General features: G+C 40.2%; 2 protein-coding genes across 5 annotated transcripts; one reads left to right on the top strand and one right to left on the bottom strand.

Moving 5' to 3' along the window:
- Positions 1-4,098: 4,098 nt before the first annotated feature.
- On the bottom strand, positions 4,099-13,618 carry pdss1 (prenyl (decaprenyl) diphosphate synthase, subunit 1). Its single transcript, XM_079489699.1, has 11 exons — positions 13,408-13,618; positions 11,575-11,630; positions 10,812-10,944; positions 9,689-9,819; positions 8,333-8,474; positions 6,931-7,042; positions 6,412-6,521; positions 6,224-6,304; positions 5,903-6,016; positions 5,028-5,108; positions 4,099-4,375 (listed from the first exon to the last, which is right to left on the bottom strand). Exons 1-11 carry the CDS (start codon positions 13,564-13,566, stop codon positions 4,235-4,237), a joined length of 1,260 nt encoding a protein of 419 aa, XP_079345825.1. The 5' UTR covers positions 13,567-13,618; the 3' UTR covers positions 4,099-4,234.
- A 424-nt stretch (positions 13,619-14,042) lies between these two features.
- LOC306912684 (protein adenylyltransferase SelO-like) lies at positions 14,043-25,778 on the top strand. Of its 4 annotated transcripts, XM_079489090.1 has the most exons (19): positions 14,043-14,535; positions 15,412-15,530; positions 16,415-16,543; positions 17,117-17,181; positions 17,281-17,337; positions 17,557-17,655; positions 18,312-18,379; positions 18,589-18,676; positions 19,218-19,287; positions 19,747-19,819; positions 20,105-20,188; positions 21,190-21,319; positions 21,416-21,460; positions 21,657-21,738; positions 22,446-22,538; positions 23,718-23,797; positions 23,900-23,943; positions 24,025-24,104; positions 25,023-25,778. In XM_079489090.1, exons 1-19 carry the CDS (start codon positions 14,301-14,303, stop codon positions 25,143-25,145), a joined length of 1,764 nt encoding a protein of 587 aa, XP_079345216.1. In that variant the 5' UTR covers positions 14,043-14,300; the 3' UTR covers positions 25,146-25,778. The 4 variants fall into 4 exon arrangements, 2 of the variants coding, with proteins under 2 accessions (XP_079345216.1, XP_079345217.1); XR_013788427.1 differs by lacking the exon at positions 23,718-23,797 and having other exon boundaries at positions 23,908-23,943; positions 25,023-25,082; XR_013788428.1 differs by lacking the exon at positions 23,718-23,797 and having other exon boundaries at positions 25,023-25,048.
- Positions 25,779-26,904: the final 1,126 nt, after the last annotated feature.

Raw genomic sequence — 26,904 nt, 5'->3', positions numbered from 1 at the left:
ATTTGGCCCTCCTGTTAAACTAACCAACCACACAGATTGTCTGTCCATATATTGTATTTCAATGTTTTCGAAGACGTTCGCTCCTGGAATCCAGTCTTGGCGTCATTGCAGCATGCATAACTCTAAAAGGATGTATTGTGTAAGGTTACATGCTTCCATTTGTGTTGTAAATGTACCACGCCATCTTTAGGTTCATTGTTTTATTGTTGAAATCACTGAATTTGTTTAGACTCGAGAGGTTATTTTGTAGACTCCCAATGATTTTGTTTTCTAAGCGCTGATTTTTGTATTAAAGTATTTGAAGTCGGTGACATCGAAAGGTTCTTACAACTAATCACAACTGATATAGAGAATAGCATTTTGATTCATAAAGTTCTTGACAATAGAACACATTCCAGTTTTGGACCATTTCAGCCTAATATCTCTCTTTTTGTGTGTGTCATCACTGTTAATATTTGTTTTGTACTAATCCAAAGCAACATGTTTAGTTAAACTAGGAGGATAAATATCAAATGATAACGGTAAAGGACCACAATTATTATAAAGGACGAATATTGTTGCTGATGGGCAGAAACCTTGTATCTCCATATTTAAACTTTTTGTCTTTGTAAATGAATTCCCTACTGCATTATACAAGAGTATCGCACAGAAGATTGTTTTGAAATTTATAATAAAAAAAGGAACGGTTTTGGACATACAAGGTTTTCCCAGCCTACAGTAACGATATGCAGACAGTGTTGCCAGACTCTCATAACACCATTAAAGGAGTAGTTCACCCAAAAATGTACTTACTGTATTTTCTTTCAATTACACACCCCATGAAGCCTTGAATTCATGGAAATGTCTGACTGGCGGAGTCTCATTGACCTGGTCATCAAATTGTTTGCTTAGGAATGCGACCAAAAAAAAAGAAATCCATGAGTTCAAAGCTTAAAGTTTTTTTCTCGGGTGAAGTACTCCTTTAATACATGTCAGAAATCAACGGAGACCAATGTAACAACTCGTATACCTCTACAGCAGGGGTGGGCAACTGGTGGCCCAGGGGCCACATGCGGCCCCCACCTTCACTTAATGTGGCCCTCAGGTTAATGTCAGAATACTGATATATTGGTTTCAGCTGTTACAATTCCACAACATGCAAACATGACCCGCTTTAATTACTTAGTCTAAATTAGCTCATTGCTCAACACACGTATAATTAAAGGCATTTGAAATTACATAAAAAAATTCAGGATTCCAATTCAAAAATAGCAAAAAAGATTTCAATTTGAATAAGTAGCTCATTGCTCAACACAAGTATAATTAAAGGCATTTGAAATTACATAAAAAAATTCAGGATTCCAATTCAAAAATAGCAAAAAAGATTTCAATTTGAATATTGTAGATCGGCTATTTTTGCTACGACGGTAATATATGGTCCTAGGGAGTGAGTGTGGAAATATAGTGGCCCTCTCCATCGTCAAAGTTGCCCACCCTGCCTCTACAGTCATCACCCGGGAACAAAAAACAAGTTGCTACTTTTTTCTGTATCATTTTTCCCCCCACAACTGTCATTTTTAACTGTAGGGTATCCGTTTCATAACTCAGGTCTATGAAGTCATTGTGAATGCCATGTTTTAATTGTTTCTGGCTTTAAGACCCCCAGCCTTAAGTCACAGTTTGTCGTAACAACAGGATGGTTTTGAGTTGACTTGAGGGTTTTTCTAATGGCAAGATGAAAATAAGACTTATTTCAGCTGACGCCATACGCAGTAACGGATCTCACTCTACGATTTGTTTCTCCTCGGATCATTTAACTGCATTCATTGCTGTTTTTACATTGCCGGATATCTACAGCTAATGCCTTGATAATTCTGTATGTTTGCTTTAGTATATATCAAACCAACAAAAAAAACTAAGTGTTCCAGCTAGTTTCTTGGGTAGAAATGTTTAATCTTATCTCCCTACCCTTAATTTGTATATATAATATGTTAATTGAGAAATTAATGTACAGTCTTTTATAATAAACAATTCTACTATGTAGCAGCATGCCTGAGCGTGGTCATTTGGAACTCAAAAGGACACTTGATTTTTTTGATTCATTTTAAAACTCCCTCCTAATTTTGTTTGTTGCCAGTTCCATTCCATGTGTATACAATAGTCATGGCCACTACTGACCCCTACTGGTTAGTCTTGAGGGTGTAAACCAGTCAGTGGTTCCAAAACTGGGAGTCCACACATTTATTTTGGGTGGTTCCCAGCTTAAAATGTGCAACATTGTTTTCTCACTCAACAGTAAACAAGCCAACATACAAGTGTATACAGACCGACCTTTTAAATATCAAATTGGCCAAATATTTTGTGAGAAATAAACATTGTAGTTCAAATTGTAGGCACAGATAAATATTGTGAAAATAGCCAAAGTGCTTGTCAGGGTCACTCATGGCCTGAAAAAGTTGAGAACCAGGTTGCAACAGTTTTGGAATGTTGAATGTTTGGTCTGCTCTATAACACCAAGGTCATGAAGAACTATAGACAAAAGCAAAGAGAAATCAGTCAAATCATAGACCATTCTCACATACTGTAGACATAATCACTGCATGTGTTTGTGTTTTAATAATAACTTAGCAGAACCCTTACTCTGTGTCATGTCCTGCTTTTTCCACCCGTTACCTCAATCAATGTAACCAATTCAAAGGACAACTTGACTTAAAAAACCAACGTATTTTATTTGTGTACACCGCCACTGTGGATGTTAAGGCCTTGGATGTTAAGGAGAACTTGGTTATTACCTTATAACATGTTCTTAATCATACAAAGCCCATGTTATCAATGACTCTTGGCCAAACAGGGTATGGACGGATCATAAAGTGATATCAGATCCACACCGCACACACCAATGACATCTCATTTGGAATTACATATTCTTACAACGCTGCCTCTGCCCGTCACTAGAAAGTGTAACCTGAACTGTACTTCCAGAGAGAGTATAGTTCACTAGTTCGAGCGGAGGGACGCAGTTGTACTTACAGTACTGTACAGTCAAAAGTGTGTATCTATTGGGGACATGTCTCCAATACCCATGGGACAACCCTCACTGATGCCATTGAGGAAACTCTCACCACTCTAGATGCTTTGTGTTGAAAACCAGTTCTGCAAAAAATGTGAAGTTAATTTTCAGAATGCTATATACTAATAGCCATTTCATTTCATTTCACAAGGTGTTTCAGGAGAGCATTCTGTGCGTCTGTGTCTAGTCTATATGCTGCAAGTAAGCCAAGGAAAGTGAACCCCTGAATGTTTCACATATTATTTACATTTTTGTGTGTTTCAGTATCTTTCACATAATCTTTGTGTGCACATTTGTTCACATTTTGTGAATTCATGATCTCAGATATACAGATATGCCTCCATATTATGACATCATCAATAAGACCTTTTAAGCCTTGTGCACTCACTCTCCCAGTGGGCACTTACAGTATGTTTTCTGTTGTCTGAAATATCTCCCTTTAATTTCACAAGGGAAGTTTAAATAGTGGTCAGTGTCAAATATGGAGTCACTATGTCATAGAGATAGATAGGTCATAGATGAGCGACGATGGATCCACGTAGAAGCCACGCCGTTATAAGACCCGGTCTTGTTTCCGGTCTGTTTTTAAATAAGGTTTAAAAGATATTCAGAGAAACATGATCTTTGGCAACCAAGACTTTAACTTGCCTTAATAATCTACCAATATATTATTATAATATATATTACTATTATAATTTTTTGCACAAGTAGGTTTTCAATATTCCACATGGTGGATATTTCATTTTGAAATGAGACTCTTCAAATATACTTTGTTCAGATGATGACTTTTTGGAAAGGTGGTTCTAGAGAGAGAGCTACTGTGTACAGGTCAGCTTTGAGGGTGGCCTGCATGTCGTTCTGACCACTTTAAAGTATTTTCATACGGCAGTTTAGTGTGTCATCGTCTCTCCCCCCCCCCCCCCCCCCCCCATTACCAAAATAAAAGTCCCAACAGTGACAAATTATCACAGCATCACTCACAGGTGGCATCAAATGATACCAGTGAGGGTCCCCCCCCAGAGCAACGTAACAAACACCCATCGCTTCCTCTCCTGTATTTCTCATCTGAAGTCTGACCATGTCATCCTCTCCCCTCCCGTGGGTGGGTGGGTGGTTGGGAGGGAGGGGGTATTGTAGCTGCCTGGGGTGAAGCCACCCCTGGAGGGTGTGGACTGGACTAGAGGTTCACTTGTCACGGGTAAGCACCATCTCTGTGAGTCTGATGAGGGCGTCACGTTCTGGGGACGGCCGGAGCAGGTTGACCTGCCTGATGGCCTCTTGGCAGTAGCGCTGGGCGAGGTAGGTAGTCTGCTCCACGCCGTCACTCTGAGGAGAGGAAGAGTGAATGTAGATGTAGATGTAGACATAGTAGTATGTAGAGGTGAGATGAGTGTTATTTTTTTTTTTACATGCATGGATTAAAGGAGAATTCCATGCTAGAAGGCTTTCTTACCTTTATTTGTAGTTGTTACGTCCCCAACAAAGAGGTCCAGGTGTTATTTTGTGCAAAAGTGCATTAGTGGCTATTTCCCCTAATATAAGCCCTCAATGGGGGAATTAGTACAACACCCCAATGCCCCATTCAATTCAATTCAATTCAATTCACTGAGGGCTTATGGTAGGGGAAATAGCCAATAATGCGCTTTTGCACAAAATAACACCTGGACCTCTTCGGTGGGGACGTAACAACTACAAATAAAGGTAAGAAAGCCTTCTAGCATGGAATTCTCCTTTAAAGCAAAAATAAAATAATATGACTGAAACAGTTTTGTATAGCCAAGTCCTAATGTGCAAAAGGAGCTCCCCACATACCTGTCTCCTTGTCAGACTCCCTCTGGGTTTATAACCAGGGAATAGGTTTAGGTTGTATTCTTGCTTATTCTTATTTTTAGGGAAGGGGCCCAAGTTCTTTCCAAAATGGAAAGTAGCCCATTGCTACAGTATGAGCTTTAATGGTCTTTAATGTTATGGTTCTCACCTCCAGAACATACTGCCATGCTCGTTCTACATCCCCCGTCGAACTGAACCGCCTCATGATCATCGCATGGAGTTCAGGAAACTGAAAACATGTTGGAAAGAAGTTTAGCTCAAGGTTTAGTTTTAATTGTACTACTTTTATTGCATCTTTATTTCATATTTGTATTTAGATTATAGTGATTGTAAATGTGATGTAATGAATGTTTTTGTTAAAAATGTTTGTGTCGGAAGATTAGCTTTTGTCATGACAAAAATATCCTAATAACAAATACATTTGTGTGTATGCCCCAATCTGTGTGCATATGCTTTTGAGTCACATATTTTGGACACAGTATCTCTCTGTTATGTGATTAGGAATGTGCTATGGTGTATGGAGCACCAGCCAAAACTAAGCAGCGTCATTATCTTGACACCAGCTAAAAAACAGATAAGATGCACATATATCTGGTCAAGTCCTATTAAGCGATTTGTGAAAGGACCCCCCCTCCCATATTAGTGCTGTTTTCGAGACAATTAACACAATAAAACAATTGTATTTGTAAAGCCAATGATGTTCTAGTATTGTTACTGCTGTTCTGCATACAGTACTGTAATGCCAACCAGGTGAAGAAATCACAGACTGAGGCTTTACCTTTGCTTTTAATTATGAAATATCAGAGACCATTTAGGGTGTTATGGGAAATACGTCTAAACATATTGCTAGTTTGACCACTTCACATGCTCTAATCTAAAAAAAAATAAGATTAGATTAGATAGATTGGCTATTGTCGCTGTGCTAAATGCTTCCATAGAAGACGTGGCTGGCTTCTATAGAATCCAAATGACTGAAATCAGCGACTGAGAACTTGAATCCATGCATTCAGTTCCGTTCCTCACCTGTTGACAGGCAAACAGGACTGGTCCGGTGGCCAATCCTAACTTGAGGTCGGCAGCTGAGGGCTTCCCCAGCTGATTGGCACACGCCGTGAAGTCCAACACATCATCCACCAACTACATGAGAGGGGACAGAGACACATTTCAATGTTAGAAGTAATATCATTTTATACTCGCTTAATTCACAGGCCAAGTCACCTGGGAAAAGACTGTTATCTAAGATTTATTAGATCTAAGATATAGATAAATATATATATGTATTCTAATTTCTTAGATAAGTATCTACGATTTTTAAGGCAAACTGGTCAGAAGATCACAAATTACCTGAAACGCGATGCCAACGTTCCTCCCATATTGAAAGGCTATTTCATGGACTTCAGGGTCAGAGTTCACCAGGATAGATACCTTGAATGGATTGGGATGCACAGTCAACAAAAATCTTTTAACACTTCAGAAAGCAAGATCCTACTCTAAGGCTAGGTGTTATTTGTGCGGAAATAGAACGTACATACTGCTTTACAGCTGTTTGCGATGAGGCTCGCTGTCTTCTTGAAGGTTTTATCGAGGTAGTGTTTAAATCTTTCGTTCTCGTTCTCCTTTGAGCCCAGCTGCATGAATTCACCTGAAAGAAGCAACCACTTTGGATCAACCATTCAGCACTAATATGCCATCCAGTGTTAAATTCGCCGACTAAAGCAAAATGAAAACTAAGCTATGATGAAACTATGACAAAATATATTGACAATTTCGTCAATCCAGTATAACTAAAAGACAAGTAATTTTATGTTTGGTTGTGTGCAGGTGCCACTTTCCGAAAATAGCCGATCAATAAGCTCACAATGTGGTGCAGCACGACATGTTGTGAGCTTGTAGATCTGCTATTTTCGGCACACAGCCGAATCAACACTGGTGCCATCTTGTGGAAGTACTGACAGTTAAAAAAAATTATATATATATATATATATATATAAAATTATATTATATATATATATATATATATATATATATATATATATATTTGAGTGCAGTACCTCGAACCAGGTCTTCAATGACCTGTGAAAGCACGGAGACCACAGTGTTGTTTCCGATGCGCGCCAGAGCCATGGAGGCAGCAGACAGGATGAAATCTCCAGCCAGGATAGCCTGAAAGATTGAAAACACAACTATAGTAGTTGCAAAAGTACACAAGAGGGTAATCTTTACAGTTAATATCGCCCTTGATTGATTTGTTTTTATTTGATTTGCAAATCAACAAACATATATACAGACATACATAATATACCTAAGAGGGACTTATGGGAGAACCTCACCGTTTGCATTACATACACTTACAAAACCAATATAAAAGTACATACTGAGAAAAGACAAAAACATAATGCTACTACTCTTGTGAAATAAATACAAATTAGTATCCATAACATGACAATATTATTGATGGCTGCAGTCATCTAAGTGTCCACTCAGATATATAATGTATTTATTAAACTTATTTTATAGGTAGATAGAGAGGATGTGGTAGCCACTACTAGATGGAAATGGGTATTCCATAAGGAGACACCTTTTACATTTAATGGAGAACTCTGCCCCCTGGTGGTGTTAAATAGTGGGACATACAGTTGGTTTGCTTGTCTCATAGGCAGGGTATGAATGAAAAGTGGAATTTGGCTGGAAGTACGGTTTGAAATGGTCTGGGAGATGGATACTCTGATACTGTATGTTGTCTTGTAGGTGAAAATACATGTTTGAAGACGGAATATATGTTGTATACTGAGGGTTGAAAATAGAAGTGCTTATGGAACTCTGCTAAAGCCTGTTCCTGCAGCAACGCTGTCGTGCAAATAATGACGTAAAGCACACCCTCTAGTGTAATGTTGCTTAACCCATTTAGGCCTGACGTCGAAATAAAAAAATGTCTTCTAGTGGTGCTCAAATTATTTCATGTCAAGGACCCAAAAAATTATATATATTTGGCCACCGACCCCCATCTGAAAATATGTTGTTCCAGGGAGCCCCCAGAAGCAAACCTTTGAGTTAAAAACGTTCGAGCTGAAAAGGATATATATATATATATATATATATATATATATATATATTCCAAATTTGTGCCACATTTTCACGATTTTTCAAAAATAGCAGACCTACAAGCTCATGAGCTTGTAGATCTGCTGTTTTTCAACAGCTAAAGTACAACATAATGCTTAAACACCAAAAGGGGTTCCCGCCCAAAATGGGTTATTCATACAACTGATCAACTACATATGTATATCTGGATCACCGCCGGTACACGTCAAGTTTGAGGTCGACCGGTCGGACGGTGGCCGAGTCTCACACACAGACGTGTATAGATAATAGATGGCATTAGAGGCCCAAGGGCATAAAGGTAATGCATTAAAACAATATGGCCAACCACTGGTTATGATCGACTGCCCACACCTTTCTTTCCCCCCACACTTCATTGATGGTGCTCTTTCCTCTCCGTTTGTCTGAGCCATCAATGACATCGTCGTGCACCAGGCTGGCTGTGTGGAGCATCTCAGAGATCATGGCTATGGACCGCTGACCCGGAAGCAGATCTCTACATGTAGAGTGGGAGGCGAGAGAGAAATGAGAGGGAGGAAGAAGACGGATATTAGACTGATGTTGTTAAGAACCTTAGTCACGTTTCATAGAGTAAAGAATAAGAAATAAAATGGGATATGATGGCAGTTTGGTTCATCATTAAATCAAATCTAGTCACATTTGGTCTTTCTTCTCTTGCTCTCACCAGAGGCGGTCGCATATCTTTTCTCTCTCTCTCTTTCTCCCTCCCTCGTGTTTCTATCCTACCCGCTTGTTTGTCTTCCCCTGGAGCACCCCTCTACACTGCCTCTTCGGAACTTCGTAACTCAAACATGGAATTGGCGAACTGGTCTTTATACGCTATTGACAAAATCTTCTCAACAAGGAAATTGGGATCGGAGGAGCCCAGCGAAGATGTTTATCTGTTTGGCTTTATGATAACAGGTCTGTTGCTGATTGGAGTGAGCACTGCCCTTGTGCATCGCAAAATCGGAAAGATGGGAACTTTTAATGGGACCCCTAAGTTACCAGTCATGATAGCTCCTCCACCTCCCCCCCCCCCCCCCCCATCTTCACGGACACCTGTTGTTGTGACTCTGGACTGGCACGAGCGAGGACATCTCTATAGCAACTTGTTGCTATCTTCCACCACGAGAACTGACCTTGCATGCATCCCAGAAGAACTCTCCAGGCTAACTCTCACACACACACATGAACTCATGGACACGCAGTTTCTTCCTTGATGGAATGGCTTGGGAGTAGTGCTTTTTTTATGCCCATACCACCCCACACCCCCCTCAACCTGAAATGTGCCTGCACGAACAAGTATTACCAACCTTACTTGAATTGTGATGTGATGTCTTCTTAATATGCTCCTGTTTCTTTGTTTTTCTGAGATGTACGGAGATGAAGTCTTGGCGCCGCATGAAGCTGGCTGCCTGTTGTTGCTGTTGTGACACTTCAATTTCCCCTCTGGGATTAATAAAAGTATCTATCTATCTATCTATCTATCTATCTATCTATCTTTATCCATTTCCGGTGTACTAATGTATTCAGGCTGTGGCTACAGTAGTTGTGTTAGATGATGCGTATTTAGTAAATGACGCAAAGATAAAAAATATCATCGCTGTCTTGTTTCCACCCGACAGTGACCATGACAAAAATGTCTACTTTGTATGTCCAAAACCATAGTTTCATCACAGGCTCTTGTCCGACTCTGCTCAGTCTTACCCGTCTCTGTCACTGTGGATGTTCAGGGCTCTGGCCATCAGGACAACTATCATGGGTCGAAAGGCCTTGCCCTTCCCGTCAAAGTAGTAGTCACACAAAGACCTCAGCTCTTCTCTGGACACAAACAATTCCTACAATGTGCAGGGTAAACAAACAAAGCACATCATTATTAGAAACCAAATCAACATTCTGTTTGTTAACCGCATGAACCCTAGCGTCCCTATTCTGGGCATGTCACAATATGCAAACAGACATAAAAAATGTATGAACATTTGGGCAAAATGGCACATCTCACGTTGTGAGCTAGTAATTAGCTATTTTCACTATCAACGAACAAAAAGTGCAAGGGGTTTTTCAAGTGGTTAAACTGACCAATTTCATAAGAATTTAAGGGTGAGATAGGAAGAGAGTGTGGTTTTAAAGAACAAACAGAAGGTCCACACAACGGTTAGATGCTCCACTGTCCCCAGGATTTTTGTGTTCTTTTTAGCCTTAATGTCTGACTGCACCATGTGCCGTTTACATTCTCTAGGTCATCCTCAGATGAGCCCTCCATTGTTGCTTCCAGTCATCCCGGTTCTCCATACATCTGGCCAGCTGGTTGGTGCTTTGCGCTCCTGCATCGTTCTCGAGTACATACACATGTGTTAATGTGGGACGTCCTCATGACCGGTGCCCATGTTGGTTCCCACAGCACTAGTTTGCTGGCTGGCAGCTCTTGGTGTCTTTGGCAGTGTCCTGCTAGTCTCATTCTCCTTGGCATTCCATCATATAGATTCTTGTTGGTAACATGTGTACTCTGGCTGATGGATGGATGGATTTTATTTTGTCATTGAACACTGTTACACACACATGTACAACGAAATTAACGAAATGTTAAGTACTGCATGCAGCATTCTGGTGTAGCACAGACTCTACCGTTGCATAGAAGAAGCTGAGTTTGGTTTGACGTGGGAGGTTGGAGTTCCATACACTGGCCATGCCGTTCAGAGCCCTCCATTCAAGTGCCTTCCCCACTTTAAGATCTTACGCAAATGAACATCTTCAACCAGTCTGCAAACCTATTGTTATTTTGTATGTTAATTGTCATGGGAATAAGCCCTAAGAACATTACATAACTTACTTTTTTTATGTCATCGTACAAGTGCTCTAGGTCTTTCTGTGCTAGCGTGAATGGATCTTTCAGCTTTGCATCACTATGGATCTTTTTGCAACAGCAAAACTGTGCGGAGGGGTACAGCAACCTGGCTTTGTGCCTGAGGGGAAAAACACAAGAGATAGGATAGGATTTGAACATACAAAACTGCAGTACAGTCCTAAACCGGAATGCAGTGCCACTGTGCAATATGTCGATATTATGTTTTTGTCGCTGTAGGGCAGGGCTCTTATCTCCATATTTTAACTTGTGTTTTTCGTAAGATAACGCCCTACTTGATCATACTACAGCGTCACACAAAATAATCAAAGTAGCAGATCTACAAGCTCTAAATGTGGCATGAATGTGTCACGTTGAATTTGAATCCTGAAAAGTAACAGTTTTGGACATATTCGTTTTCCAGCCGCCAGAGGCAATATGACAGTAAATATTGTCTGTAATTTAGTATATGGTAATATTGTTGTGATGGCATATTTATCTCGATCTGGTTTAAAAGGCTGCATTACAGTCAAGTTATGTAATTTGCTGAACTTATGTGACTGTTCTAGCTTTTCCATTATTCGTCTTTATACGAATTATGCCTTACATATAATTATTTATCAAAAATCTAACTGTGTAAATATTTTACAAACACACAAATAGGCATCCCCACAATATTGACAGAGGTATTTATTCAAACACGTTGTGATATTTTATTTTGTTCACATCGCCCAGCTCTAATTCAACTCACCTGGTGAGAGATTTAAATATTGAGTTTGTATGGACAGGATGTGACGAGGACAGCCCCTAGAAGATCAAATGACATGACAACAAATTAATACAACAAATCACTTCAATTCTCTATTATATCATTATCATAGCACCACGTACATTAACCTCTTCCATACAATTTCTGTGGAAAAATATGATTTCTCTTCTACTTTAAAGTCTAGCCTAATAGCCCAGATGTTTTTCTTTTAGCTATTGAAGTGGCAATAACAGTATTGATTAACATATTTTCATCATGATTCAATATTACGTTTACCGTATATAGCCTCAGTGTAGGTAGGCTACTGTAACGTTATTTTGGCATGCAACTAAAATAGCCCACTAAACCCATAGCACAGAAGTTAATTTCTTAATCGGTTCTCTTCTCAGTTAAACTATAGTTGAACTTGAAAACCAGGAAAGCACCGGTATCTAGGGGTGCACGATTATGAAATTATGACCGATATCCGATCTCCATTATTTGCAGGGTCATATCTGCCGATATTATACGGATTATGCTGCCTTCAAACATTAGAAATACACAAAACACAAGCGACAGAGCCATTGACGTTCACATTATTATTGTGTCATCAATATCTGTGAAAATAATCTGGATTATTTTGAGGGTGATCAGATACCGATATGGCAATTTTTATAGCCGATACCGATATGGCCGATTTCGATTATATCGTGCATCACTACCGGTGACTGTCATTTTAGATTTTTGCGTTGGCTATTCAAAAATAGCAGATCTCACATATAAAACATAATAATAATTTTGGAAATATTCAAATTTTCCCGGTATCGGCCGATCATGAGAAAAACTATCAGTGATCGGACCCAAAAAACCTGATCGGAGCATCCCTAGCATTTGTGGAATCGGCCTCAGGTCTTAATGGGTTAACAACATGCTTGCACCAAGCCACCACTATAAAACAATGTGAATCTGGGTACTTAGTGGCCAACACCTTTTGCACACGGCTAGCCTTGGATCAAGAACAATCACAGATATATTTGTATTTATCAAGTCTGACTTCAATCACTAGACATAACGATAGTCTTGATCCAAGGCTAACACATGGCAGTAGCAGGGTTAGGGCGACAGCTGGCTTAGGTTAAGAAGTCCAGAGCTTAGAGTAGACGAGCAACTGTCCTGCAATGTCAAGTAGACCCAGGTCCCTGACATACCCATGACCTTAACTGTACAGGCATGGTGCTGAATGCAAACAAATACAAGCCCCAGATGCGTCAACACAAATGGACGCATTTGGTTTAATACACTCTCAGAGGTACATTTGCATAGTAGACATTAATTTGTTTAAATGTGTACATTATACTGTCTGATACATTATACTGTACCGTTACAAAAAACTAAAATGTGTCTATCTTATCTATTACAAATGTACACATTTGCAGAGATTTGTAACAGACTATATGAATGTAGTCAATGTACTAATTTGTACACAGTTTGAAATCTACAATCCCTCAACTTCCCTGTCCCTACCCTGCATGGCTATTTTGATTGGATACTTTTATTAACACTTTGCAAACAACAGGTACGATTATATGGTGCTATAAAAAGGAGAAAACAAAAAGCCCTATGACTATGGTTTCCATTAATTGTGGTCCATGTGTATTCAATCAATTCATCGAGACATTTAAAGACATACAATAATATGTGATGAGGAATCCCATTCAATGTACAGTAATGATCCACAGTCCACTACTATACTGTGAGTATGACCTTTGGGTTTGACAGCACGCCCTACTGGGCTGTCTCTCTCCACACGCTGCCCGGTGCATATGGTTCACGTACCTGAGTAGCTCCGGCTCCAGGGACGGAGGCCAGTGCCCTTGCGGCCCAGCCGCCGCGTGATGCCTTCAGCGCGGACACTGACTCCAGAAGAGACGCGCTGGAACAGCCTGTACTTGATATACTCCTCCATCTCCAACAGTGCCTCCACGGAACCGCCATGTTCCCCCGCAAAATGCATCCTCTGGTGGAGAGGACGGGTTATGACGCTGCACAGGAAGCGGAAGACATGGAGAGCGGCACCTCGCGCGAGACCTTTATTTTATTTATTGTATTTTTGTATTGTTTTTGTTTCATATGTTGTCTATTTGTATGTCTTATTCTTGTATTTATATGTTTCGTTCATCTCCTATTCTTCTTCTGTGTAAAATTTGAAAAATAAATATTGAATCATAAAAGAAGTCAGGGGCCAGTTCGCTTTGTACTTTGCATATCCGGTCTAGAGCGTATCAAGTATGTATGTGTCATAAAATTTACCGGGAATAGTAGGCGGGCCTTAGACCGGATCTCAGCACTCAGCAGCAAATAGACACCGATTTCCACATGGATGGCCAAATGGAAACGCCTGGTTGTGACGTTGTTGTGACGTAAGGTTTAATAACAAGGAAGTACCCGGTCACAGTTACAGAACAGAGGATGGGAGAGCCAGTGTGAGGAGTTGATGGCGAAGAATAAATAAATACATATTTATAATTTAAATATATTGTCATGTTGTATAACAGCTATATATTGATTTGTTTTGTATAACTTCGAAAGTGTATCCAGGCGAGTTTGATTGTTATTTTTCAACAGCAGGGGCAGTAGTTGTTCTGTTATCAAACCACTTTGACAAGTGATTACATCATTACAGGTTTTCAAGCTATATAGTATATACTTTAGAATTATAAGTACTGACAATGTTCCGTATAGTCTGTGCCATGGGAGCTGTACTACTGACTAGCATGGTCAAGCCTGTATGTCTCCAGGAGGAGTTTTGTCAAAGTGTGAATAACGCTGATTGTCACAGTCACGACACTGACTCAAACAGACAGCCATCTCCACATATTCTCCAAACCTATCTGAACAGGAGTTCAGACACACACATGCTGCACGACTTGGACAACTTTGAAGTGTCGTGTAAGAAGCTCATAGGTAAAAGGTTTTTCAATGTTATTATGAGTTTACAGTTTAGAAATGCAGTATTTAGGGAACATTGATTGATTGAAATGTTTATTAACAGTTTGCAGAATTACAGTACATTTCAAGCAAAACTCAATACAAAGACTGTTAACTGTGAGTGGACGACCCAGCATTACACTTGTTTACAAGAGGGTCCACCTTGTTCAATTCATCAAAACATTAGAGACGTACAAATAGACACTTCTATATAGCCAAATAACAGAACAGGGGAAAAAGGAGTGGGGGGGGGGATTCTGATTTTACGGGGGCCAGTTTCGAATTGCAGCCAACAGTAACAGTAACACGGATGGAGGAAAGTGGGTGGTTGGTGGGTGGTCGGGTACCAGAAAGAAGCGTGAAGCTGTGCCCAAAGTTAAACCACACTGGTAGGGACTCCTTGGGAGAAAACCGTTTTAAGGTCAACCACACCAATGCTAACTCAATGAGTTGCATTGGTGGTGACTTAAAACCGTCTTGTCCGTCTCAACCCTTGGTGTGGTTTGGGCTTAAGACAGTAGTGCATGCTGTACGGCTTGGAAACGGTGGCACTGATGGAAAGACAGGAGGCTGAGTTGGAACTTGGAGGGGTTTATAGAAGCCAGGCTTGACGATAAAACGAGAGGCGAGATTGAGATGGTTTGAACATGTGCAGAGGAGAGATGAGGGGTACATTGGGAAAAGGATGCTGAAGCTGGAACTGCCAGGCAAGAGGAGAAGAGGAAAGCCAAACAGCGCCCCCCATGGGAAGTAGCCGCAAGAAGAAGAGCACAGAAGAGCTATTTTCATATGCAAGGTGTGGTGTATAATTATTTCATTAAAAGGTTGTCATCTACTGTCATTCCTCTGCAGAAGCCTTCCAACTTGACAAGGTGCCCGGCAACTTTGTTCGCACTGTGAAGAACTGCATTTTCTCCAAATCCCTTCCAACCCCTCTGAAAGGCCCACTGAGACTGGCAGCCATTTCAGAGGTGAGTTTCTAATGTTGTCGGTCACATTTTGTGTCTATAGGCAGCCTTTATGTAAGAAATAATGTTGTGAAGTAACATGAAGTGGAAGTATATTTGTTCTGTTTTTGGTCAGTCTGGTCAGTCTCCATCTAGAGAACATGACAACACCAGGTGGTCTTCCACAAGACATTCTAGTTTATTACAGACGGACAACAGAGAAATATACACATTATTGGACAATGTGTACATGATGTGCCTAGAAGATATGTAAACGTTGAGGATAAGAACAGAATTGAACAGGAACAGAGCATGCATCTCATATCATTGTGCAGACTTTAGTCTCTCTGATAAAGTAGTTAATGGTCAATGGTCATCATATCATGTATATCAATATGCTCATGGTTGTTTCACACTTGGTCAAGCGGTGTAAGGTCATAAATTAATAGGCTACTTCCCGGGTGGCAAAGAGCAGTTTAACCATAGCCTGCCTGTGACATTACAGTAGAAGCAGATTTTAAGCAAAAGTGTTGTCATTGTGATAATAAAACGCTCACAATAATCGTATCATAGAGATTTTCAAATGATGAAATTGATCTCCACTTAAACCCTCCATACTTAGTCAAATGGACCTATAAAGAGCGTACTCTTTTTCACTCTTCTACACCAAATCTCTTTGCCCAAAATAGCAGATCTACAAGCTCACAACGTGTCACCGTGACAACGCAACAGATTGTGAGCTTGTAGATCTGCTATTTTGGCTAATTCTCCCCTCAGTATATGTACAGTATGCTGAGGTCAAGTCTTTAACACAAATTAAGCATTTTGATTATTGTGATGATATTGACAATCACAACAACATGGGATTTGGAATTTTCACATTGTCCCATCCCTAAATGTCTCCATAGGATGTCATTGAGAACATCTTAGATCTGGAGGTGGCTTCAACGCAGTCAGATGATTTCCTGCATTATGCCAGTGGTGGCAGGCTGCTGCCAGGATCAGTACCACTGGCTCACAGATATGGGGGCCATCAGGTACACTGTGTTTATGACTGACTGTAAGTATTGATGTTGGCCTAGAATAGAATGCCTGTGATATTACATACATTTCATGTATTACAGATAAACAGCCACAGATCACCCCCATGTGGCGCTTGAGTGTACTCGCCCAATTATTCCTGCTACTTGGAGTCAGATATTGTCCTCTACTGTAATTCATATCCATTTGAAGATTCTGACAGAAAACTGTGTGTTTAGTAAAATATCTCCACTTTTCCACAAGCTTCACACGGACAACATTCTCTGCCCACGACGGAGTCTGAAATTAACAAATACAAACGTATTTGGGGAGCACATACGTATAGGGAACATAATTGACAGGTGACCATTTATTACCCCACACCGATCACAAATGCACCCGTCAAGTTTAAATGCCACCACGATGAGTTTGCTACCCGGGCGGGCATAGGGGTCATCTATGACTGTGTATCTGGAAGAAATGTATGTAATATCGCAGCCATTCTAGGGCTAGAATTGATGTTGCATCAATTTATTGGAATTGCTTCTTCAACCTATTTTAAATTGCTCATATCTCTGTCACGCTGGTAGTTTGGCTACTGGGCTGGGCAGCTGGGAGATGGTCGAGCACATCTCCTTGGTCAGCACACCAACAGGTGAGCAGCATATTAAGTCTTTGAGGTATTACACAGCTTACGCATTTGCAGAAGTCCAGACTCACTCATATTTCTGTTTTAAATGTTCCATTTCTCTAGGAAGGGAGAAATATGGGAACTCCAGCTCAAAGGCTCAGGGAAAACTCCTTACTCAAGGTGTAATATAACATTCTGACTCCTTTTTTTTTACCCGAAATGCAGCTCAAATACAGTTCCATTATTTATACTGGAGAGATCTATAAATTGTACACTCAGCATTACCATTATTCTATTGTTATAATGTTCAGCATTAAAGCTACACTCTGTAACTTTCATGTCTGTTCATTTGATGTAATTTATATGTACGTATTTTGACTCGGTTTTATTTCACTGCAGGTCTGGAGATGGGCGAGCTGTTATCCGCTCCTCTGTCAGGGAGTTCTTGGGCAGTGAGGCCATGCATTCACTGGGGGTTCCCACCAGCAGAGCTGCAAGGTGAGGAACAATGAGCAAGCCAATAATTATGGCAACTTCATTAAAGCTTAATTTACACTGTAGTATGGTGGTGTTGTGCTAGCTTGAAAATGATGACCATCATGCAATTCACTATAGATTAAGCTTCATGCAGTCAAAACAAAGTCCTATAATTTTAAATCAGTGGACCAATAATAACAAGCATAATCATTGAAAGGCTAGTGTTAAAGCTACACCTGCAGCACTATGTAACGTTCCTCTGCTCAGGGGATAAATTTAATCTTGGCCTTCAGGTCAAAATTTGCGTTGAACCAGAAACAGGATCGTGTCAAAGGTCACGTCTCACCTAGACACAGGATCTAAATAGAAGAGCAGGGAGAACAAAATTCAACCACCCCAATTGTATATGTATTAACTTACTCTAACATACAGATGGGACAAAAACAAAATTACATTTTATGAATTAAAAAAAAGGATATTTGGGGGAGTAAAAACACATCCATAGCAAAAGCCTTCTCCTGTTATTAGCCTTATATAACAGGAGGACGTCCTTGTGAACCTTCTTAAAAAGAATGAGTCTAGACATAACCTCAGCTTTTGACAGCTGGTAAATCTGTTTTGGAATCGGAATCGGGTACATAAATGAAATGTCTCGAACATGTGGTGTTGTGTTTTAGTCTTATCGTAAGTGATGAGCCAGTGCTGAGGGATCCGTTCTACAACGGCAACGTCAAGAAGGAGCGAGGTACTGTGAAATTTATAGTACTTTTTAACATATTTTTGTTATATTTTTTATTTTTGTTGTTATTAGCAAAGGGATTTTGTCTGTGTATCTCTCTCAATACATTAGCGCATCTGTGCTTTCTTACACATGTATCTTGTCCATTATAGTTGTGGGATGTTTTAACCATTAACAAAATTGCCGTTGAAACTTTTTGGATTTCCATTTCCCAGGAGCGATCGTTCTAAGGCTCGCCAAGTCATGGTTTCGTATCGGATCGTTGGAAATTCTGGCTCGATCCGGAGAGCCGGATCTTCTGAGGTCAGATTCTGTTTATCTGTTCATGGAATCCTTTTGAAGGGGAAAAGAATGGCATATGGAGCGATTAGCACAATGTTTTGAAGTGAAGATACGAGTAGGGCTGTCATGATTACAAATTCATACAAATAATTGCGATTAACAATTTAATTGTGTTTATTGTTATCAGACATTGGAACATTATGAATATAATGTTTGGCCTTTAGGCTTCATAATCACAAATTGCACAGGGCATATATGACACATGACTTGAATATACAAGGAAATTACTGACAAATCTAATACTTTCATACTTTAGTAAAAAATAGCGGAAATAGTTGACTATTTCTGCTATTTTTGGAAAATGTTTGGACATTTTTCAACATGGAAAGGATTGACGATTATGAGAGAATAATTGCGATTATCTCAAATCATTGCCATTAGATGATTATGTAATAATTGTGAATTTGTGACAGGCAGTAGGAGTAGAAGCTGTGATTTACCATTGCCTGTTCTAATTTATGTGTATTAATGCATACTGTATATATTGTGCTGTTGCTTCCAGAAACCTGTTGAACTTTGTGATTGAAGAACAGTTTCCTTCCATCAGCTCAGAGGACCCAGATAAATATTTGGTGTGTATTGTGAAATCTATTGAATCATTAGTCACGTGTTAACCTCAAGATTATTATGCTCAATTTTCAAATGTTCAGCACTAACTCAAGGCTTTTGTAGATGCAATGTTTAGGGGTTAACTACTATAGTGCACTGACTGAATAATACTAATTGTCCGGTCCCTCATCTAATTTCGTTCACATTTTTGGGGGCGATTAGCAAATCTATATATTTTTGGAAATGGAAACTTTAGAGCATTACAAATCAGAAAATCCATAATTCCATTTGCACAGATGCCAATATGGTGGCCATCTTGGATTTTGAAAAATTGTGACATTTTGAATGCTCGTTTTTCAGTATCTTTACTTCTGGATTGGGAGGGATCATAAATTCCAGTGGCAAATTCCAGGGCCGAATGGTTTGTAATTGTACTTGATTTGTGTGCTACAGAATATTCATGGTTCTATATTCATTCCTAGGTATTTTACGATACAGTCGTAAATGAAACCGCACATCTGATTGCCCAGTGGATGTCTGTTGGGTTTGCACATGGTGAGTAGCGCTTCTGAATCATCATTGTGCCATTCAACTTGTCTGTAATCTATAATTAAAGCCTCAATCTGTGATTTATTCACCTGGTTGGCAGTATGTATAACAGGAGGAACAATATTACTAGAAGATCATCATTTTACATATCGTGTTAATTGTTTAGGCCATAAACAATTAACATGATATGTAAAATGATGTGTTCTCTAAACTTTAGGGAGAGATTTTATTTTTCTTGAATCCATGCATATGTAATTTGACAGCATACATAATGTGTTCTCACAATGACAGGCGTGTGCAACACAGATAACTTCAGTCTTCTCTCCATCACCATTGACTACGGGCCGTTTGGCTTCATGGACTCTTATGACCCTAGTATGTTTTTATGTTACATTGACACTGGACTTTACATTTGCATATTGTGTATTTGTGTATTAGTGCCATTCAAAAAGTATCAGAGCTGTTTTTGTAAATGTAAATGATTCAATACTATTAAGGTGGTTGCACACTGGGCGTGTTTTTCGGAAAACCGATGGAGAAACGCCACTAAAAATCAGAAAAACGTGCTCGGTGTTTGGGGACCTTTAGTCAGAAATGTAAACAGCACGTGGTACAGGAAGACATTAAAGCTAATAGGATAACACAAAAAGGTCCTGGGGACTTGTTTCCGTTGTGGTCCTATGTATTCAATTCATCCACATAGCATACAAAATGAACACACTAATACCATCATCATGTCATCAACAAATACAATGTACAAATATACAAAATGATCCCGATAGAATTGTTTTCAGGACAACTTTGAAAGAAACCATCCTTTAATGAGTTTAATGGATGGTGTAAGGACATTACACATTGTGGTGGCAGAGCAGTAGAATGAGAACTGTCCCATGTTTGTTCTACATTTGGGGTAGTACCAGAACATGCAGAAATTTGGATCACTTTGGAGAAGTAGTTCTACACCGTCATCCTACATGTATGATGGTATTGAGTAGCCTGGCTAATAAGCCAGACTAATATCACACAACACTGTCGCGGTATATCAGTCTGGGCTGGCTCCACTTGGATTTCATTTCCCGGGGAACATTTTCTCTTTGACGCAATTGGTCAGAGCTACTGTCAGTCAAAAGTCTCAAGCATTGAACGTCACTGTACCAAAGCCCGCCTATATTGCATACCGTGTCCCGATTGGTCCGACCTGTTCTCTGCTGTAGGAAAGAGGCGTGCTACTGAGCCTCGCCAGACCGTAATCCGCTGGTAGGCAACTTTTTTTTGCCAACGGCTGATTCGGTCTGGTTTATTAACCAGGCTAGGTATTGAGGGCATTGAGTGAGGACAATGTCTCTTTGTGACTTTTTTTGTATTTATTTTTTTAGATTTTGTCCCCAACACGTCCGATGACGAGGGGAGGTACAGCATCGGGGCTCAGGCTAATGTTGGATTGTTCAACCTGGAGAGGTTACTGGAGGCTCTCCGTCCTGTGCTTACCCCAGAGCAACAGCAGGGGTCAGTATATACCAAGATAGCGTGTTATCAGAAATTACCCATTGTTACAGTGTTAACTATTATCAGCCAAATAAACTTCTCTTCTCGCCACCGCAGGGCTAAGCAAGTTTTAAAGGGATACGGCGATATATACCACACTAGGTAAGCTAATATAAATATAAAATAGCACATACATAATATCACATCTTGTTGCATAGCGGCATGTGAGCTTTTAGATCTGCTATCTTTGAAAATTACGATTATTATTATTTTGTTTATTTACATTTGCTTCTTCTTTTTTTAACTTTTCAACTGTAATGACTTGAAGTGGTTAATGTATTTAATTATACATGTTCAGGGCTCAGCAGCTACTGAAGGGAAAACTGGGGCTACTCGGTGAGGAGGAGGACGATGAATATCTCATTGCTTTCCTTCTTAAGGTGAGTGCTTTGATCAATCGATTGATTGATTGATTGATTGATTGAATACTTTATTATTATTTATTATTGACATTTTTGCAAATAGTACAGTGGCACATACAATGATGCTAAATGGATAACACAAAAACGCCCTACCGGGCTTGTTTCCATTGTGGTCCTGTGTATTCAATTCATAGAGACATTTAGAGACATACAATAATATACAAGATCATCAGCGCTAGTAGCAATAAACATATGTACATACACATGTACTGTAAACAGTTGGGGGGTGGGGGCATTTCTGGTGGTAAGCTTAGACTTGACTTATTGATGGAGTTATTCAATAATTAAAAAGAAAATGCAGTGGTGTCGCAACATGCATTACCCACTTCAGCCATACAGTATATTTATACAGTATATTTGAAAAGAAAATAATCATTTGAAAATTGAAATGGGACATTCTGCACAATGAGTACTTTCTACTTTTGGTACTTCAAGTACATTTTGATACCCATACGTTTGTACTTTTACTCAAGTAAATTTTGAATACCGGACATTTACTTAGTAATACATTACAGTATTGATACTTTGTGTGTGTGTGTGTGTGTGTGTGTGTGTGTGTGTGTGTGTGTGTGTGTGTGTGTGTGTGTGTGTGTGTGTGTGTGTGTGTGTGTGTGTGTGTGTGTGTGTGTGTGTGTGTGTGTGTGTGTGTGTGTGTGTGTGTGTAGATGATGGAGGACACAAGGTCAGACTTCACCATGACCTTCAGGCAGCTCAGTGAGGTCACTGTCCAGCAGCTTCACAACACGGAGGTCACAAAGGTCACGACCTGCCGCTTACATTTAATTCACCACCAGTGTTGATGTCGTCGACTAAAACTATGACGAAATATGTTCGTCAACTACCTTTTTTCACTGACGAAAACTAAATAAAACTAAGCTATGATGACTAAAGTTAACACCCCAATCGCCCAGGACGAAGTTCACCGTCCTTTCTATTAGGGCCGATTCATACTCCTATTTTACCGCTGTAGTGCCGAAATGATTTCGGCTCGTCAGAAATTTTAAGTAGCACCGAAGAGCCGACTTTAGGAAGGTACCCGCCCCCCCCGAACCTCAAATGACGTCACATTGTAGGCTCTACAGAGCCGAACCGACTTTTATTCGGCTCTAAAATAGGAGTATGAATCGGCCCTTAGTAACACCCAGCACCCAGGACGAAGTTTTATCCAAAAGACGAAGTTTATTGATATGAAAACCGATCGCATTACTCCACAGCCTAGGAGCGCCTGTTGCGCAATCCTCTATGTTGCACAACAGTGGGACGTCATCGAAAATGTTCTCCCCCTGTTTAGACAACGAAAATCTTAAAACGTTAACTTGCGATCTAAATCATCCCATCCAATTCTAAGAAAAGATCCTGTGTTGGGCCCCCGCTGTCCAGTCGCTAGTCGCGTTAGATTTAATCATGCCTACGGTTGTTGTCGATCGCTGAGTGTTTTGGCTACATTTAGCTGCTCCAGCCACATCCGGTATAACTTCCGTTCGCTATGATTTAATGGATTAAATGACCCCGGGCAATCGGAGTGTTAAGACTAAATATATTGACAATTAGACTGAGATGCAGTAGAACTAAAGGACAAGTCATTTTATGTTTGGTTGCGCTCAGGTGTTGCAGTCTGAAAATAGAAGATCTACAAACGCTTTCCCCTGCGATGCGTTGTGAGCTTGTTGTAGGTCGGTTATTTTCAGGAGGCAACCATAAAATCAGCCATTACAACACCATCAAGACCTGCCAAAATACATTTACCTGTCAGCAGGTAGTATTGGGCGTGACGAGTATGTCCTCTCGGTGGAGGCTCCTCACTGGCAGTGAGGAGCAGTGACAACACAGGGTGGTGTGTTGGGGAGGAAATGATTGGCATAACGACTAACTTGGGAAGGAAAGGATATCGGATGTGTATTGTCATGCATAGTGACAGACGTCTCTTGTTTGGGCAGGAGTTGTGGGCTCTTCGCGACCTGTCGTCCCACAAGCTGTATGCAGAGTGGCTTGGCTTGTACGTGCAAAGACTGGCCAGGTGGGGGTGACAAAGTGATGATGAATGCATGACAAAATTGCACCGTTTACCAAGAAACTGGGATGAAAAATGTGTTTCTAACTTGGTTTCCTATCTTCTCAGGCAAGGAGATGACACTGATGAGGATCGCCAGCGTAGAATGAGAAGTAAGGGAGTGTTAAATTAAAAATCGGATTGAATTCATATGCTGAATGGAACTCTAAACTCCCCCTAAAACTCTCCTACAGATGTAAATCCTCGTTATGTGCTGAGGAACTGGATGGCAGAGTCGGCCATACGGAAAGCAGACGTTGACGATTTCTCTGAGGTATGTACGCGTCTACGAAGATGACAGTCCTAAAAACCTGACTCGACTCCATAGAATCAAGGCTCATTATGTCACCTTTAAGTCCTCCTTAAAAAGCTGGTTCAGCAGCACAAGAAGCTGCTTCTAAATTGGGAACTGAGTAGATGGTAGGCAGTCAATATCATAGATGGTATATATTGTAAATTATGTATTTGACGTTCTGCCCCCCATTTGAGTGGCAAGTACACCCACACATCCATTCAGTGATTTTTTCATATGTGCCCACAGGGACACATTAGCGCATCATGAACTCGATCCAGCACCACACTACTGACTCTACATGACATCATGCACACCTCATACTGAGGGACCGCAATGAAAAAGAGCTGTATACACTTTTTCTTTTTTTTGCGTCATCCTTTTGATTATGGTGGGTCAGACGTATGTTACATATTTATTTTATTTCATGATTTCAATAAAGATATCAACCAATCAATCAAGACCAAACAAATAGCGATGGCTATTATTGATCTTCACTAGGCCATTTAGACCTGAGAACGATTCTACAAAATGTCTTCTAAATCATGACAGTTTTCTGAAAAACCCATGTTTCTATGTCAGTGGTGCTCAACCTTTTTCATGTCAAGGACCCCCAGAATTATCTGTATTTTGCCACCGACCCCCATCTGAAAATATGTTGTTGACCCTCCAGAAGCAAAGATTTGAGTTAAAAATGTTCGCTCTGAAAGAATATATATGATTTGCGTCACATTTTCACGATTTAAAAAAAATAGCAGACCGTGCTATGAGCTTGTAGATCTGCTATTTTTCAATAGCTAAAGTGTAACATAATGCTTGAAACACCAAGAGGGTGTCCCGCCCAGAATGGGCTAGAGTGAGTCTTCATGGTCTGTGCATGTGTCGACGTTCCCCCATTAGGTGGAGCTGCTGCACCACATTCTGACCCGTCCCTATCTTACGCAAGATGCTGCAGAGAAGGCGGGGTATGCAGCACGACCCCCAAGGTGGGCCCAGAGGTTAAAGGTCAGCTGTTCCTCTTAATTGTCAGCTCGTCGGATGGACGGACGGACATAACTGTGTGGTGGTTTTATCTGAAGTCGTTTTCAACCCTTTTCATGTCAAGGTCCGTAATTTATTTGGCATTTGAGCCATTTGATGAGATTTAGCCTCTCAGACCCAAAACTTTGAATATTTTGTGATCGTTGGATAAGATGTTGTTCACAATTCCATGCTGTATTGATGTGGTACCACACAGGAGAAATAACAGGCAAATGTTGATCAAAATAACAATTGTTATACTGTACAATGTACAGTATAACAATTGTGTTGACTTGTAAATAATATACAAGAAGTCTACATAAGTCAACACAACATAATTATTAAAGACGCAGGGAAAGGAAAAATATGTTTTTCACACTTTTCGAGCATATCGTGGTCATCATATGGGCATACCTCCATCCACCTCTACCTATATCCAAATTTCCATCTTTGTGTATTTTTATATCAAAAGTCCATGAAAATCAAATTTGAATTACTTCCTTTGAACGAAGATGTGCTGCGTGATGACGTGTCGAGTCCTGCATGAATAAAAATTTACCTTGATTTCATTCACCTAGTTCAGGGGTGAGCAACTTTGACGATGGAGAGGGCCACTATATTTCCACACTAACTCCAGAGGGCCACATTGCTGTTGTAGCAAAAAATAGCAGATCTACAAGCTCAAAATCGCACTGCGACACGTTTTGAGCTTGTAGATCTGCTATTTTTGCTATATTTGAATTGAAATCTTGAATTATTTTTTGCTATTTTTATATTTGGAATCCTGAAAATTTACATTTTTATGTCATTTCAAATGCCTTTAATTACTTGTGTTGAGCATTGGGCTACTAATTTAGACTGAAGTAATGAAAGCGGGTCATGTGTGCATGTTGTGGAATTGTAACAGCTGAAACCAATATTATATCAGTATTCTGATATGTACCTGAGGGCCACATTAAGTGAAGGTGGGGGCCGCATGTGGCCCCCAGGCCGCCAGTTGCCCATGTATGACCTAGTTTATTCCCATCGCTGCGCGTTCCTCCAACACAGCTGGTTTTGATTACAGAACTACTCCATTTTTAATCTCATTCAAGATGACATCCAGAGACAGTGTATTACTCGTTTTCATCACGCTAAAATATTTATCTGAAAACATTATAGGTTAAAGGTTAGAAATAAGCCACAAGCTTTCCCGCCCCTTCTCTCTCTGTGACATGTAAACAAACACACTCAACGCACGTGTCTATATCCCATACTCTGAAGCGATGCGACATTCTGATTGGTCCAAAAACACAGCGTTCCGTTTCAGTACAATAATATAACTCTTGAGAGCGTAAAATGAAACCAAATGCGATAGGGCGGCAGTGGCTCAGGGGTAGAGTGACCAGTTCAAACCCGGGCTGCCCCAGAGTTTGTGTCGAAGTGTCCTTGAGCAAGAGTCTGAACCCCTAATTGCTCCCGATGTGCAGGGTGGTGCCTTGCATGGTTTCCTCTGGCATCGGTGTGTGAATGTAATGCAAAATCTCTGTAAAGCGCCTTGGATAAAGGCGCTATATAGAGCGTCGCAGTCCCGCCCCCTATCATGACGACGCCAGGCCCAGGAAATAATTCCCAATGCATTTTTCCCATAGACATTTCAAAACGTATTTATTTAAAGACCTTTTAAGCGTCGTACAAAGCCAACTCGAGTTGTTGTTTTAATATGATGTATCATGAACTGGCATGGCCACTGTTGCTGCTCTGTAACTTAGATCAGTGGTTT

The sequence above is a fragment of the Electrona antarctica genome (assembly GCF_951216825.1).
Source record: "Electrona antarctica genome assembly, chromosome: 20".
Taxonomy (NCBI): domain Eukaryota; kingdom Metazoa; phylum Chordata; class Actinopteri; order Myctophiformes; family Myctophidae; genus Electrona; species Electrona antarctica.
This window is presented reverse-complemented; position numbering and strand designations above follow the sequence as displayed.